The sequence below is a fragment of the Ictalurus punctatus genome, chromosome 7, assembly GCF_001660625.3.
Source record: "Ictalurus punctatus breed USDA103 chromosome 7, Coco_2.0, whole genome shotgun sequence".
Classification (NCBI taxonomy): domain Eukaryota; kingdom Metazoa; phylum Chordata; class Actinopteri; order Siluriformes; family Ictaluridae; genus Ictalurus; species Ictalurus punctatus.
This window is the reverse complement of record NC_030422.2, coordinates 25,543,250-25,560,099: the sequence shown is the minus strand read 5'-3', so window position 1 is coordinate 25,560,099 and position 16,850 is coordinate 25,543,250. Positions and strand designations below refer to the sequence as shown.

The 16,850-nt window shown below is 40.5% G+C and overlaps 2 protein-coding genes across 2 annotated transcripts in view; one reads left to right on the top strand and one right to left on the bottom strand.

Moving 5' to 3' along the window:
* Positions 1–11,191, top strand: part of rin1b (Ras and Rab interactor 1b) — a 25,978-nt gene extending 14,787 nt beyond the window's left edge. The window contains exons 6-11 of the mRNA XM_017472415.3: positions 83–450; positions 1,189–1,690; positions 4,294–4,599; positions 5,005–5,136; positions 5,935–6,101; positions 7,937–11,191. Of these exons, the coding sequence (XP_017327904.1) occupies positions 83–450; positions 1,189–1,690; positions 4,294–4,599; positions 5,005–5,136; positions 5,935–6,101; positions 7,937–8,245 (1,784 nt within the window). The 3' untranslated portion in view covers positions 8,246–11,191. The remainder of the gene's footprint in view (positions 1–82; positions 451–1,188; positions 1,691–4,293; positions 4,600–5,004; positions 5,137–5,934; positions 6,102–7,936) is intronic.
* Positions 10,534–16,850, bottom strand: zgc:101810 (actin family protein). The gene is made up of 8 exons (XM_017472416.3): positions 16,601–16,850; positions 14,858–14,968; positions 13,503–13,791; positions 13,265–13,401; positions 12,960–13,109; positions 12,393–12,538; positions 11,671–11,803; positions 10,534–11,215 (listed from the first exon to the last, which is right to left on the bottom strand). The coding sequence occupies exons 1-8, from the start codon at positions 16,646–16,648 to the stop codon at positions 11,045–11,047; spliced, it is 1,185 nt and encodes a 394-aa protein (XP_017327905.1). The 5' UTR covers positions 16,649–16,850; the 3' UTR covers positions 10,534–11,044.

Genomic DNA, 16,850 nt, shown 5'->3' with positions numbered 1-16,850 from the left:
GAATGTGATGTGTTGATTTTCACAGAGTAAGCACTTATCCATGTCTCCATTATAAACAATTTGATATTTTTGCTCCTCTCAGAGTTCTGGAGTTCTCAGGCCTCCCCTGGCCCCCCCAACGGCCCTCCCACCATGTCTGTGACCTGGACATCCAGGCCACGATCGCCGTGTTTCATCAATCCCCTCTTCCTGCAGCCTTCCCAGCCAAGTCGAGAGGCTTCACACAAACGCCACAGATTGAAACGCAGTCTGCGTGTCCGCGTGTCCACCGAATCGTCATTCAGCCTGACCCCTGGAGACTCGGAGTGGAGCCAGGGCGACTCGGATGTGCTGAGGAGTAACGAGAGGATGGCACGGAGGGCAGGTGGCCTGAGCATGCTTCGAAGAACTGCTGCTCTGGTACCTACGTCAGAAGAAGAGGATGAGCAGATGCTGGGAGAGGTGCCTCCAGTGAGTGTGTATGTGTGAACGCATGCATGTGTAGATCTGCGATTGTTTTTTTGCAATAGCGGGGGTGGCTATGGATTTGTAAACATGACCTTTGCTTGTTTCACCTCCTCCTACAGGAAATGTTTATATAGTTCAATATTATAAAACAGGGTAAAAATCTCAGGGCACATATGGTTTTTTTTTTTTTTTTTTTTTTTTTCAGGAAACAACAGACAATTAAAGACTAACTGCATATGTATATTTGGCCATGATATACATTTGTCTATAGAATTTAGTCATCCATGTCAGTAGTAAATCAAGGACTAATGACCTCTCGAGGACTTTAGGAATCCAACTCTAAAATTTCAATATAAATCTGATATCTGAGGATTGACCATGTAGTCATGCTAGATACTGACATTCTGTGAGTAATCAAATTTGTTCTTGAAACCTCACAGATTTGATGTTGGTGTGATTTGGTTATGTACATGATCCTGATGGTGAATATCATATCATTCAACATCACATGTATCCGAATAAACGTAAAACAGATCAAGGGATGAAATTAGAAAACGCGTCCTATCTGTGCCGAGACCGATCCGGCATTTCAGGCCGATATTGTATCTGAATTTCAAGATACTTATAGAAGTCCCGTCGCTTTTATTCACCAAATCAAAATTTTTTAAAAAGATTATAAATCAAGTTCAGTCACTGCGACGTTCCACTGTTAGATCGCTCATTTGATGTGTGCCATTTCAGACATCAGCCCCACAGCCGGAAAAAAACGAGCTTAAGGACCTACCACAGGATGAGGGGCTCTGCTTGGCATTGGAGCGACGACATGCTCCTTCTCTCGCCGAACTGGACAGCAACAGTTCCTTCAGCAGCCTGGAAGAGGAAGAGTCGCAGCCGGACTCGGCGCTGCAGTGGCCTCCCCTCACGCGGGGCACCCGTTTCCCTGTCGCCAACCCTGCCTCCACCCTACGCCGCATGAGTGCTGCATTCGTGTGTGTTTTTGCTCCTGAGCGGCGTGTGGCCCGGCTGGTTGACGAGCTGTCCCGAGACAGGCGCTCTGCCTTTGGATCGCTGATCCAGGATTTCTTACTAAAGCAGAAGGAAGAACTGAAGGTGCCGAGTTGGAGCTCAGCCGTGGAGCTGCTTCAGGGATTGAGGAGGTTCCTTTCCCAGGCCAAGAGTCTGCTTCTGGAGGCTGGAGAACTGGAACCTCCCATAGAGACCCTGGTGCCTGAGAATGAGAAAGGTTTGCTATACACTTCCTTATTTTATTTTATTATTTTTTTAGAATCTAAATGGTTAAAAGGTATTTTATTATAATTTTTTTTTTATATAAAGGCACAAGTATAGTAATGCTGGCTGCTAGGCAAATCTCAGGTCTGTATGATGAAGCTTTCTGTGAGATGACATTTATTTAGGATTTTTTTTTGGAAAGTCTTCAGGACAGAGGGCTTTGTTGTTTGGGGATTCTTTGTAACATGACAAGCTGAGTTTTTTATTCATTAAAAGAGGCGGGGGGGAGAGGTTGAACCCACTGTTTATCACTGCAGTAACGTTCGTGATAACAGGAACTAACTTGTTTTTGTGGATGTTCCACAATATTAATTGTAACCATGGATAAAACGTACGATGATGGATAAATCCATTTATCATGGATAAAATAATCAACTTTGGGATGCTAACAATAGATCCGCTTCACATCAGGCCATGTCACTCCACCTCCCCCAGTCGTCGAATTATTAACTATACCAACACACCCGGTTGTGTTTTATTCCTTGCTGTACTTTGAATCTTAAAAGAAAAATCCTGATTATATTGAAAATGTATATTGAATACATGGGTTATTATTATCACTATACCAAATCACATTAAGAAATGAAGTGAGAAAACAAGAGATAAACATTGGAGATACTGTTGCGCGCGTGTGTGTGTGTGTGTGTGTGTCTGTATATTCATAAGTGTCGGTAAGAGAGAAAGAAAGAGAAAAAAATGCACATGCTACACAGAGAATAACAGAAATATGGCCTCATCTGTGAGTGTCGGAAGCCGAGGTGCTTGGTGTTGCATTAGCAGGACTGTGTTGGTGGGTGTATTTGCATTTTATGCTTCCAATTTATCATAACCACATATCATAATCCCACGCACATTCTTCTTCAGTAGAGCGAAATGTGTGCGTGAGGTGAGAATTAGAGGAAGACATAAGGAGCTGCAGAATATAGTTTGCTCTGTATTCGGATGCTAATGATGTTAAGGTGCTTCTGTCATTGGTTGTATCCTCGCGATATGACAGCATGAGTGATATAATGCCTTCGAGCGTGACGCATGTGTTTTAAACAAAGGAGGTTTTTTTGGAGCGACTGTGAGTCTGGGATTGAACACGGTACAGCTTGAGTAAGAAAGTAGAACAATTAAACACTGTAGCTAAACAGGTGGGGAATGAATTAGCGCAGATTTACATCGAGCCCTATTTACATTGTAAACCCTCTTTAGGCATTTAAAACAAGCGGCTTTAGTGCTTATAATGAGAGAATAAGAAGCATTTTAGCCTCAATGGAGGGAGTTTCCCCCCTTTTACGGACAAAATTCTAGGTGGAGATTAATGTAATGAATGACATATTTCCCTTCATGGCTGATCCTAATTGCTTTCTTACTGCATGTTCATAGCAGCCACAAATATCTGGTGGCATTACTGGCATGAGCCATGAATTCAAAAGAAGGCTTGATTTATTTTGAAAGGGGGAAAAAAAATAAATAAATCAGTGACTTATTACCTTGAGTGCAGTGAGGAACAAAATCATTTTTGCAAACATTTTGCCTGTTGTGATCCAAATGATTTAGAGGTCAATTCCACGAGGAGCGCTCACGCCACTGTTCATTTTCTGCCTTTGAGTTCTTTTCCGTGTACTGAGACCTGTCGTTCTTCTCTCCTGTACTGTCTGTAGTGCTGAGGCCACTTCCACGAAGCCTATATTCAGCTCCCAAATGAGCAGAATATAAAATGAAGCATAGATTTTTTTGCATTGCGAAGGGATTTACTACAATAGATGCAACTCCATATTCATTTAATCCCACCGTCTGAACAGAAAGCAGAGACAGTCGTGAAACATCCTTGCCGTGTGTTGCAAAGTAGCCCAAATCTGCCTGCTTGCTGACATACGAACATATCGAATAGGAGCTTATACTGCTATTACCGTTTGTTAATCCAGAAAGGTAGTAAACAAGTAGAAATGAGTAGCAATCAGCAGACCATCCTGTAAATTAGCCTCACGTCACTAAAACTGCTTCTTTTCAGAAATATGGCTTGTTTCTTGTGCAAAAAAAAAAAAAAAAAAAGGGCCAAGCCCAAAATGGCAAAATATTACACTTATCCCGTACAAAGTTAGGCCTACTTTATCAATTTGTTTGATTCTTGCACATTTTCTGATCAATGATTTGTTGTTAAGATCATTAAAAGCTTTATATTTTGCCATTTTGGGTTGGGCCCATTTTTTTTTTTGCCCCGGAGTGTAAACTTGAAAACTAGTGCAACACTTAAATGGCTGTTTATAGGTGAATGACTTCCTAATAGAATTATTAGTAGCATTCGAATTAGTAGTATTAGTAATGAAATGGTACAGTCTGACTGAGAAAAGGCACGATTGGGCATGGTGCAAGAGCATCTATGCCAAATGTAGTGCCAATTAGGAAGAATTTTAGATCCAGCTTGTGTATTCAGCTTTTTGTTGCGATGTCATAAACGGTTCATTTGGTTAAAATGTACATTTTGATTCTCCACCCCCCCCCCAACCACATGAACTCAAATAACCCCCTGGTTTTAATTTAATGCCCCTCCCCCCTCCCCCAATGCAGAGCTGGCTTTGGAGAAGGCTGTGTTTGGTTGTGTACTGAAACCACTGAAAGTTCAGCTGGGCCAGATGCTGCTCACGCTCCACACACAGGATGGCACTCTCCAGAGATTCACTAACAGCCTGCAGGCCTGTCAGGAGGGGGCCCTACAGCGCCTGGGTGTACGCGTGGCGGTCCTGGATGCTCAAGGTGTGGAGAGAGCAAAGAAAAAGCTCAATCTAATGCAGAGAAGCCACTCGCCCATAGACAAAGTGCTGCTTCTGCTACAGGTGTGCAAGAGTGTGTACAAGGCCATGGGAGCACAATCTGGTGAGTGATTTTGTTAAAGGGGGTTAAGAAATTCTGAGATTGTATCTAACAATTTTTTAGTTTTTAAAGATGGTCTGCAATTATAAGTGAGAAGACCATTTGGCAAAGTTTCCCCATTCTGAATCCAGTAAAAGGGATGAAAAAGCAAATGATATGGATCATCAACATCCAACCAGTTTGCCCTTGGAGGGAACACTGAAGGGGATGTGTATTTATTTGAATTCAAAAGAGTTAGTCTTCAACCTCCACCAAAATCGCTGACTATACTTTTAATATGAAAAGCATTAAGTAAAAAATGTTATAACCTTTTGCTTGGTGTAATTACAGGAAAACCACTGAGCGGTTATTTTTTTTTTTATATATTCGCAGTCGATACCAACCTGTGTTTCATTTCCTGGTTTGTAGAACAGGAATTCAGCTCGGAGGATTTCCTGCCTGCTCTGTCTTATGTGGTGGTTCAGTGTAACATCCCACAACTGCTGCTGGAGACGGAGTACATGATGGAGATGCTGGAGTCGTCTTGGCTGTCAGGAGAGGGTAAGAGCCTGCAAGTCTGACAGTAACAATAGTCTGGGTGCACAAGGCAGCTCTTATATGATGTCAAGAATATCTGGATTTTTGTTTGTTTGAATTATTGATTTAATAGTCAGATTTATTATTTTTGGGGTTTATTCATAATTTTTATATTTAATATTTACTTATTTGGATATTGGTCATGTAGCTTGCAATGGGCGGATAGAGGAGTATCTTTACATTCCACAGAAAATAACTGAAAGCCATGAAAAGTGAAGATATATCATGCATCAGTATCTTTACCCCTTAAAGTGAAACATCTTATTTTGTCATTTAGGCTGTCTCTGTTTCCAAACTGAAATATATCCACTAATGAATACTTGCATTTTGAGTTGAATTTGGGGAAACCACTTGAAGTATTCGTTGTGTTGAACTATTCCTATTGCTTTTGTTTGATTTGTTCATTGCAAACAGCTGAAAGTCTGTACATTTTGACAATAAACCTGATTTGCAGTGGGGGGTTGAATCATTTCGTTTGCAACTGTATGTAATAACATAAAAGGTGAAGACTAATTTACATAAAAATGTATTTCATATCACTTAGGACTTATAATAAAGTTTCGATAGAAAATGAAGTGATTTAGTCTTTGACAAGATCTACTCTATATGACCTATGACATATAGTAGATCTTCTACTATATGACTTGACTTTATCTGACTTGATGTCAGAAATGAATACATACCTGCCAGCCAAAGAGTAAAACTCTATCAGAGAATTTCAGTAGAGTTCCGGTGTAACGTCACATGAATAATCTCTTTTAGGAGGGTACTACTTGACAAGCATCTATGCCAGCCTGTGCCTAATCCAGAGCCAGCCTGGTACCCCGTGTCCTGGTGGTTTAACCAATGAAGCCCAGGAGAATCTGAGAGAATGGAGCAAGAGACGATCCCAGGAGGCCAAACTCCATAAAGAGAGCCAGCAGAATCAGGTTTAAAAATACACACACACCCACCCACACATTTTACAAGTGGCGTTCTGACGCAGGTTAAAACAAATAATAATTACATGCATTTTTAATTGATCCCTGAGCTCTTCTGCAGGTCCAGCTGGTGTATCACACACGACACACAACTTACATCATTCCTATTTAGAGCATCGTTCTTATTCACAGCATTGTGGGTTTTTTTTATTCACAGCATCATTTTTATTTTTATTCGCTACGCTCTTCCAGCAGCTGTCAGTCTGCTCAGTACAACACCACAGTCTGATTAACCCTGAGCACTTTGCGTTTTCATTCAGCTGGATATCTGTTTCGGTCCCCATTTCTGTGCTTTTCAGACTTTTACTTACTGCTGTGCTTCTCCATTCCTCATCTCATACCACCCCCGCATCTCTGCTCCTTTCAGCAACACACACTGAACCCACTTCCTGACAGCAACCCAAACAGTCCACAGCAGCATGAATTATGATTAACTAGGGAAAACCTACAGGAGGCGAAACACTCCAGCATTGCAGTAAATAACATAAGAGGCTCAGGAGTAAACAGAACTTCACACACACACACACACATACAGTATCCTTATGACATAATCATTAATGCAGTTAATAAATGCTATGCCTACACCTAAATCTATCCCTAACCTTAACCTAAATCCTAAACCAGTGAGGTATATATATATATATATATATATATATATATATATATATATATATATATATATATATATATATATAACCCACATTTGTTTCCCCCCCATTTTTTTGGTCACCTACCAATTTACTCCTTCCAGCCAACTCTCCTCCATCATATGACCCTCATGCCAACTGGAGAGTGTGAAGGCTAACATATGCTTCCCCCAAGATGCATGAAACCAGCCAAATGCATCTTTTCGAACTGCTCATTTTGTGTCACAGGGCAATGTGACACTTACAGGAACACGCTATCTGCCCTCTTCAGCGTAAACAAGCTCACAGGTGCCTACAATTGATTCCACAGGAGAGACTGTGCCATCCCATTTACTTCCATAGATGGCTGGGGCGTCTTCGGGATACAAACTCATGATCTCCTGATGAGGTTTTGTTTCCCTCCTGGGGAGCTACACTTTCAGATATTCCTGTCCTTGAAGGGACATTTGATCCCCATCATGACACATTCACACTGGGAACTGAGCAATGTGATTTGGATGAGGGGGCAGGGTGGCTTAGTGGTTAGCATGTTTGCCCTGCACCCCTGAGGTTGTGGTTCCAATCCTGCCTCCGCCCTGTGTGTGCAGAGTTTGCGTGTTCTCCTCATGCTTTGGGGGATTCCTCCAATGGCTGATTGGCATTTCCAAATTGTCCATGATGTGTGTGATTGTGTCCTGCCATGGGTTGGAACCCCATGCTGGGTGTCCCTTGCCTTTTGCCTCCAAGTTCCCTGGGATACTTACAGGTTCCCCCACAACCCTGTGTAGTATAAATGGTATGGAAAATGGATGGATGGATGTTACTCAAATGTTAATGTTATTTGGGGAAATATCACACATTTATGAAACTAGGGTATTGTGAGGTTTTGTTTTTTCCCCGTTCAGTTTCTTACATTAAAAATGGAAAAAGATCTGGCATGATTTATCTTAGTTTCTTTTTACACAAAACTCAGGGGTTTTTTGGCCATTTTACATCCACAGTTTGTCTTGGGTAATATTAATAATAATAAATCTATGAGAGATGTAATATAATAACCAGGGTATAATCACAGTTTGCAAACCATGCTTTTTTGTGCCAAAAAACATAGGTCTTAGTCAGCTCCTCTGTGTGTGTGTGTGTGTGTGTGTGTGTGTACAGAGGTTTGTACGTATTCTTTTCCAGAACACTGAGTGTTGCGCAGCCCGTACTCTCCAATGGAAAGCAGGCGAGAGCGTGGAGGTGTTAACCCGAACCTGCGCAGAGGTGTTTGCTATAAACGAGCCACAGCATTATTGTCTGTTCTGGAGGAATGCAGGGGAGATGCATCCTGTTCCTCTACATACACAGCCTCACGAGCTGGGTGCCCCCACCCTATCCTACCTCCGCAAAGATCACGACTTCAGCAAGATGCGCAGGCTGACCAGAGGTGGCGCTGTGGATCTCGAGGAGTCTGCGTGTGAGGAGTAAGGACTTGACTGTACTTTGCTGGGCCTGTTTTCCACAGTGATGTGGTATGAGGACTATGAAGCGAGTGCGTGTGCATGAGTGTGTGTGTGTGTTTGTGTGATCGTTTACTTCAGGCCTGGTAAGAACTGATGATCAGTTAGGTTCCACGTCAGTACGCCACTGAAGAAACGGAGAGCTCACGGCTGAAACGTGAAAGCTAGATTAATGCGGAACGATACTTGGTAATAATGCTTAAAGCAATAGTTGCCAGTGAAGGGATCAAGAACTAGCCTACTTTTAAATTACCTGCTACACAGAATATAAATACTGTTCTAGTTGTCCTTAGAGTGGTTGCCAAGATTCTCTGCTGAACTTCAATACCAAAGTGTTGAACATGATTCCTTTATACAGCATCTTTTTTAACAGGTGGATGAATAAATAAGTATATATATATGTATATTATGTACATTTACATGTACGCATCTGAGATGCCCCGAGTGTCAGTATTCTATAGAGTCAGTAAAAAAAAAAATTAGGCTCTTTCAACTGTATCGTAGTGCTTTAATATATATGTAGGAGAAAGCAAAGCATTTCCGGTCTTGTAAATAGTTATAGTTAAAGTGTTTTGAGGTTGTCTTTGGTATCTTTTTAAACAGTAAACTGGAAAACTGTACTGTAATTTATTTTTGAGCTCCTTTATTTTGCTCAGTACTGACTGAATGAAATAATGTCAGCCTTACAGACTTGGGTAAATTTGGTAAATTGCATTGACTTAGTAATTGTATTTGAATTGTGTAAATAACCTCTAAGATGATCCTGCTGAATTTTTTTTTTTGTCATAGTGAATGTTCCAGTCATTCCTGCGAAGGTGTGGCTGGACTGTGCAGCTGTACCGTGTTGCATTCGCTGAATGTGCTTTAATGGTAACACCCCATGGTGCTTTGAAGTGATCGCATAAACATGCTAAATGGATTGACTGGTTTTTCGCTGTGTGAACTGACCATTTTATCCTGTTTTACTGGATCTCATGCAAACGCTGAACTTTGTAACACTTTATTGCCATGATGTATTGTATGAACTTATTCTACTTGAGTGTTCATTTTAATTTTAGTGAGGAAAACTTCAACAGTCAGTGCAAATGGACTTTCTGTTTGGAACGATGTGTTAATAAATACGTGATCTCTGCATGCAGCCAGTTGTAATGAGGTGCCGCCAACGTCGTATGTGCATGTTTGAATTGCTAAAGTGGAAATCTTAGCTTCCCCCTCCTCCTCATTGCACTGGTATGACTTTGTTGTATTTTTCTTCAGTAACAAATAACATTAAATCTTTGTGGATGCTAAGAGTCAAAGCCCTGTTTTACTTTCTTTACTTCCAGACCACCTGGGTGGCTTGTGGAGATGTAGAGGAGCTTAGTGCAGATGTATTGCATACAGAGACTGACTCTGATGTACTTTCAGTAGCTGTGGATCATTCTCTAATCTTGAGTGCCACCAATGATGGTAGCCTGCTGGAGTGTAATGCAGCAGCTGCACTGAACATGCTACAGTTTGGTGTTAATAATGCTTTGGCAAAACTAAAGCTGGACACAGCTGAGCAAGTGTGTAGTCCATGTCATAGTACATCTACCCAAGTGAGTGACTGGGCATTAATTAATGTGCTCTTAAGAGCACACTGAAACCATGACATGATATAAGGCCATGCAAACTGGCAGCAGTGGGAGCCCAAGGCTTGACGTCAATGGCTCCAATCATGCCTCCACAATATGATTCAAATTAGTGAGTGGTGACACAGCCTATATGTGGACCTCTTATGTCTGGTATGGATATTGGCAACAGCAACCTTAATACTAAAACTTCAGACCATTTCATTGTTGCCTGTCAGCCATGTACATTAAATAGTAGTGACAATAACGTGTGCGCATGCCCTGAAGTGTTCATCTAGTGGATGTTTTCTCCTGTGATGTAAACTCCCTGCAAAAAGGGTAATCACAATGCCAGAAGCCACCCAGTAGGGAGTGGTGGAACATATGGAAAAATCCTGAAAGTTAAAAAATAATAATAATAATAAACAAAAAAGTTGAAAAAAAAAAAAACCCCAGACTTGATGTCAGCATATCAATGTCTTTGAAATGAAGACTGTGCCTAGTGCTGCAACATTTTCAGGAACACCTGAGGGGGTTGCATCATAAAGGAGCTGCTTGTAATTTTTAAAGCCTTCTGCTGAAAAGTCTTTCCCTTCCCACCAACCAACCCTTCCCACTCTGTTGAAAATGCCTTATAAGGTATACAGAGAATTAAGTGGCTCTGTTCAGGTTGAGTGCAGAACTAATTTCTGGAATGGAAAATGTATTCAACGTATCATTGAAATTATAAACATGAATATAACTAGAGTTCTAACTTTAAAACAAGTAGCATGAAGGAGTAAAAGAACAGAAAGTGATTACAGGGAGGCATAAAATTATAACTCAGCTATCAGTTTCAACAAAATGATATTGGACTCGTTTTTCTATTCTTAATTACAAATACAAAGGGTTGTTGTTTTCTTTAAACAACTTATGTGCCAATGCAATATGATTAGGCTAATGTTACATACAATATGACAATAAAAGTGAGGTGTGGAAGTGCGGAGACATCATGGTCGCTTGGAGATTAGAAAGTTCGGGTCGGTTTGGATCATTTCGTAGTCAGGAAAAGCTGCATGGTTCACTATATTCGTACTTTCTTAGCTTTCGATTATATATGAGAAAGAATTGGTGGATTTGTGTGTCAGTATAGTGCTTGTCCATAAATGTATTTTTGTTTTCATGCAAGTGCGGGTTCATTTTGTTCCGCCGCCGAGCTTGTCGAGCACTTTCAGGCCTTTTTCCTCATACTCGGCTCTCGACAACCAGAACGACTCTTTATCTTTCATGATGTTGGCCAGCACGGCTCCACCCATGAACACCATGTGCTTACGGCGAGGGGGGTCTTCGATGCGGATCTTAAACTTCTGCAGGAAGAGAAGGAGAGAGAGCGATGAGTGAGTAAGACGACAAGTGTTGTGGGGTTTGATCACGTAGCCTTAATGTGGGTGGAAGATTCTTGCATAAGCAACGTTTTTGCTTTAATAATGATGTGCGCTTTAAATACCCTCCTGGGGTTTTTGAAGTGTATATCAGTTGTAGTTACATTGTGATTCCTCCATGGCCTTGACATACAGTTAAATGCATGTGATATGTCAATGACTATAGGTAATATTACAGTTTTACCATGTAAACTAGTCTTTTTTTTTTTTTTTTTTTACCTAGGTATTGTGCTACAGCGGTTGAGCATGACAAATCCCAAACTGTAACCTTTAAATCCTTAGGATTATTCATGAATCTCTAAGTGAGTGATCATTAAATTTAAGATTAGCAGTCCTGTATGTTCAGGAGCTTTTAATTCTAAAACTGTGGGTTAGCATACCGAGAGCTTTTCTGTGTCTCCTTTCAGCACTCTTTCTAGGTACAGCTGCTTGAGCTCTCTTTCCAGGCGGGAGGGCAGCCCAGGATACATGGTAGACCCTCCGGACAGCACGATATGCTTGTACAAATCCGCCCTGCAGCGGAACAGTATTAAACAGAAATACAGAAAAAATGTAAGGGTCAACAAAAAAAAAGAAAAGAAAAAGAAAACGGCTTCCGAAAGAGTAAATATCATGTGAATGAATTGCATGTCTTGTATATTGGGTTGTTTGTAATACAATTTGTATTATAACAAGACAATAAAAATGATGTTTCAATGGGATTAGCAGACATTTAGAGCACTGCAATATCATATAACAGATGAATGTAAATAAATCCATATAAATCTTAATCTTAGATATACTACTTAAATAAACAATTACATTTTTAGACTTATCAGTAATTATTTTGTTTTGAAATCTTTTCTGCCATAGTTATCCACTGTATGAAAGTGCAAATCCTGTTTTCCTTTCACCCATGACACTCATATTGCTTGCTCCTCTAGTAAAAACAGGGACGTGTTTTATTTTTCCACCCAGTGTCTTGTGACAATTAGAACAAAACGTGTGAATTATGGATTTGTATTCTCAGAGCAGCTGACAGCAGATATAAATGCGAGTGAGAAAGCAGGTTCTCTGTGAACACAGGGAGAATCTAATGCTAGGTGCCAGGTGGATGTCTGACCTGAGGTCGATGTCAGCAGCCTGGATGGTGTTGAAGAGAAGCTCGGCCACCCCGACTCCCTCTATGTTGATGAGGTGCGGCTGGAAAAGCGCCTCTGGAGCCCCGAATCTTTCTCCACCAAGCTTTATGTTGCGCCCATCTGGCAGCTAAACCAAAGTGATCAGGATTAGACTTTACACTTTTTTTTTAAATCTCACAAGTACATATCTTATTTTTGCTTATACAGCATTACGCACCAGGTATAGCTTAGGGTTTATACAACCCCTGGAAAAAATGATGGAATCACCACACATGGAGGATGCTCTCCTGGATTTTTTTACTTCATAGCAAATAAACAAATCACAGATATGACACAAAACGATATTTGTTTAATCGCTGAACATTCTGGCTTCGTGAAACATACCTCAAACAAATGAAATGAAATTGTTCTAATTAAGTAGAGGAAAATCGCTCGATGCCGAGTGTGTCGAAGTGTGGCGATTCCATCATTTTTGCCAGGCGTTGTACTTTCGCATTTGCATCACTACAAATTTCAGGGCATAATATTTGGGGGTCACTGTGCTTTACCGTGTACGACTCCACCAAAAAGGTCGTCTCGTTGGACAGTTTCTGCTCCTGTTCTATGTTGTAACCCACAAAGCACAGTTTCTCTTTCATCATCCGAACCGTCTCAAAGTCTGCTGTTTGGTTGAAGGCGTAGCCCCTCAGCAGCAACAACTAACCATGCGGAAGGAAAGAAATCAACACACAATACCCATGTTCACCATCCACTAAGGCCTTAGCCAAAATACTATAGCTTGTAATTGTCTCACATTGTTCATGCTTGGCTTCTGAGTTTTAAAGAAAGCACACAGTTAGGGAACGTAGCAGACCTTGATGAGGTAGCGTGTGATGTCACGTCCTGCAATGTCGAGTCTGCGTGTCAGGTGGGGAAGGGAGAAACCCTCATACACAGGACAGATATGAGTCACACCATCACCTGAGTCCACCACCACACCTGTCAGAAGGCCTGAAACACATGAGCACAGGTTAGCAGTTAAACCTCCATATATGCAGAAATCCTTTCCTTCATTACCAGGAAATACGACTTGATCTCTGACCCTGTCTTACCCTGTGCGTAGAGCGTCAGCACAGCCTGGATGGCGATGTAGATGCCGTGGAACTTGTAGGTCTCAAACATGACCTCTGCAATCTTCTGCCGGTTCTTCAGAGGGTTCAGAGGTGGCTCGGTCAACAGCACTTTACAGTTAGACGGATTGATGTTCAGACGATCTGGTCCAAAAGTGTGATCCCACAGGTGGAGCATGTCGTCCCAGTTACGTACCATCCCGTTCTCCATAGGATAGGAGACCTCCAGCATGGAGCGGCATTCACTCGCCTCATCTCCCACCATCAGGTCCTACAGGTGGGGTAATGGAGTTCATATATAGATGATATGACATTTAAAATCATCTAAAACTTGTTTTTCTACAATAAAAATGATGAGATTATGAGAAAACTGCCTATACCTTTACTATCATTAAGAAATTTATAAATCTATTAACCACTCTTTACAAACGTGGTAAGTAGAAATGTGGGTCAGAATGCACAACAATCAGTGCAAATGGTGGAACCTTGAGGTGGATGGGTACAGCAGAAGAAAACCGCATCAGTTTCCACTCCAGTCAGTCAAGAACAGGAATCTGAGGAAACAATGAGACCAAAACTGGACAGCTGGAATAAAAAAAAAGTGCAGATAACTTTTTTTTTCCAATCTGTCCAGTTTCAGTGAACTTGTACACAGTGTAGTCTCAGCTTCCTGTTCTTGGCTGACTGAACTCGATCCCACCCACCTCAAGGTTGTGAGTTCTGAGATGATTTTCTGCACACCATGGTTGAAAAGAATGGTTATTATACACATTATTGTGATCTTTAGTATTATCTACCTTTTTTTTTAACATATTGCAGCAATAACTCAAAAAATACATTACAGAAGAATAAAGTATCCCCTAGTGACTGAATTTTATATGGTTAAATCATTTTTGACTAAAATGCTAGAATCTCTCAAGCATTTTGTACTTTAACCAGAATGCACATGACAATTAACTCCCCCAAAAGGATTCCATCATGTTTAATAAACTGAAGTCATAATAAAATGATTTAAATCAAACGCTGGGACTACTTTGTTTTTTTTAATACATGAGACGTTTGTGTCTCCTGTTTGACTGAACCGCTCTTAGCTATACAGTATAATGGTTTTAAAAATAAAAGCACATGGGTTCAATGTATCGTTTCTATGTCTAAGATACAAAGGTCAAAGAAGAGGTTAAGGTGAAACCCTAAAGCCTCTATACGTCATGTGTTTTAGTTTAATAATGCTGATATGATTGTATTGTGATTCATTTTGAGATAGGAAATCTCTCCTGAGGTAGGACTTCATAATAAAGCATTGCTCTAGTGGATGTTTGTCATACTATGAGTCTTACCTTGATCACAATATTCCCCACTTTAGTATCTGAGCGTATGACAGGACGTCCTACAAGTGCTGGGAAGATGTGCTCTGGGAAATTGGACCCAGCGAAACCGCACTTGACAAACTACAAAATCATTTAAAAAAAAAAAAAAAACAATGAGGGGAATATTACATTATAACATTGCAAAAAAGAGAGGGAAAAAAAGAACATTCATATTTCATGCAGTAGTGGTAGGGGAACTGAAATCTTTTCAAGCAGAAGTACTGTTGGTTCAGTTTGAGACAAAAATATCCAAGTATTCATATAGAAAGTACAGCTTAAGCAGTTACCTCCCACCAAATGACCAATATATGGAACCTAAAATCATAGGCCATGGGTAAGGAAGCATCTAACCGTAATAAATAAATAAATACATACATAAACTATAAATATACTCATCACTACGCACTGCAGGATCATGCAGAAGTCAGATTATATTACCCCGCATGTTCATTTAGAGAGAAATCTCTATTAAAGCTTCAGCACAACATTTTTACAGCATTCTTTTCTTGTCAGTAAGACTTTTTCCGTGCTGGCTTCTTTCCTTCACTCTATATTTGTGACATAAGTCAGAAGTGTCCTGACTTGCCTCAGTAGGTAAACACACATTCCTCAGTCTGCAGATTGGAAATCTGCTCAAAAACCATACAGCAGTAACAGAATAGACAAAAACGTCAAGTGGAAAGATAATGCAGAGAGGCTGTTTTCCAAGTCCTACAGAATGGACGTTTGAATACTAATAGAGTTAGAGGAGTTGTGGCATGTAGAAGAATTGTAGTAGACTGGAAATCAGCATATATATATAATCTAAATTGTCATAGTTTTGCTGTTTGTCAAAATAAAGAAGAGCCCTCAAAGGTAAAGCTTTGTATCTCTGATAAAAGGGTCTATTGGGGCATGTTCACGGGGAATGTAGAGCTCATGTACTAATATGGATCTTTACTGCTGAATCACTGAGAATACCTTTCCATTTGTACCTTGGGGATATAAATGGACTTGTGTGGTACCTTTAATTCTGATTTTGAGAATCTATCATAGTCCTTTCTTTAAATGACGCCAACTGTGCACTGATTAAATAATTGTGTATTTAATTGTCTGCAGTGTTGACATTTTATTCCCTCCATTTTTAGTGGTGTGGGTAGTTGGTATTTGTCCCCCCCCCCCCCCCCCCCAAAAAAAAAAAAAAAAAAAAATACTGGTTACATTTTTAATATTTCACCTCTAAGATGTGAAAAAGATTGAAATATTTGTTTAAAAAAAATAAACCCACTGGCGCCACCGGTTACCATAGTTACATTAATAAGACTTCCGCATAAGAAAGAACTTCCTGATTTTTTAGCCAATCACAGTGCTCTCTTTTTCTGCACCACCTTTTAAGGCCATGCGGGTTTCCCAACCACAGGTTCCTCATTGAACAAGTCCGAACAGATCAGCAAATTTGAGCACAATAACGCCCTGTGCATACTTTAAATCACTCAGTGCAATATACTGTGTAAAGTAAAAAATAATAATAATAAAAATAAAAAAAAAACATGCAACTGAAGTTTTATGCTGAAATATTAATCAGTTGGTCAACACTGTTATCATGTAAAAATCTATGGATATTTACTTACGTTTCATAAAGGAAACCCCACTTTTACACATAAGACGAGCGTGTTTAAAGTAACTTCTTTCACACAACAGGTGTTAGATAATATAATAAGGAGGAAACCTTACCCCAGTGCCATTATCACAGACGACCACTTTCCTCCCCGTGCTGTCCATCCTCCCCCTGGATCAGGGCAGATTACAGCCTGCAGCAGTGCAGCTCTTTCTCCTGGAGCTCTCACTGTGTCAATACCTGCAAATAAGACAATCTGACAGAGTAAGTTCTTTGTGAAACGCTTTACTTCTCTCACACTGGACGCTATAGAGAGCTGTGAGCTGTGAGCTGTGGGCAGGTTACAGGGCAGCAGTCACTCCCACT

Bases quoted from the DNA above. Each gene is read 5' to 3' on its own strand.
- zgc:101810 (XM_017472416.3), bottom strand. From the start codon at position 16,648: ATGGACAGCACGGGGAGGAAAGTGGTCGTCTGTGATAATGGCACTGGG. The intron at 14,969-16,600 runs GTAAGGTTTCCT...ATGATTTTGTAG, and splicing joins TCTGTGATAATGGCACTGGG to TTTGTCAAGTGCGGTTTCGC. The intron at 11,804-12,392 runs GTCAGACATCCA...GTTCCGCTGCAG, and splicing joins GCTGCTGACATCGACCTCAG to GGCGGATTTGTACAAGCATA.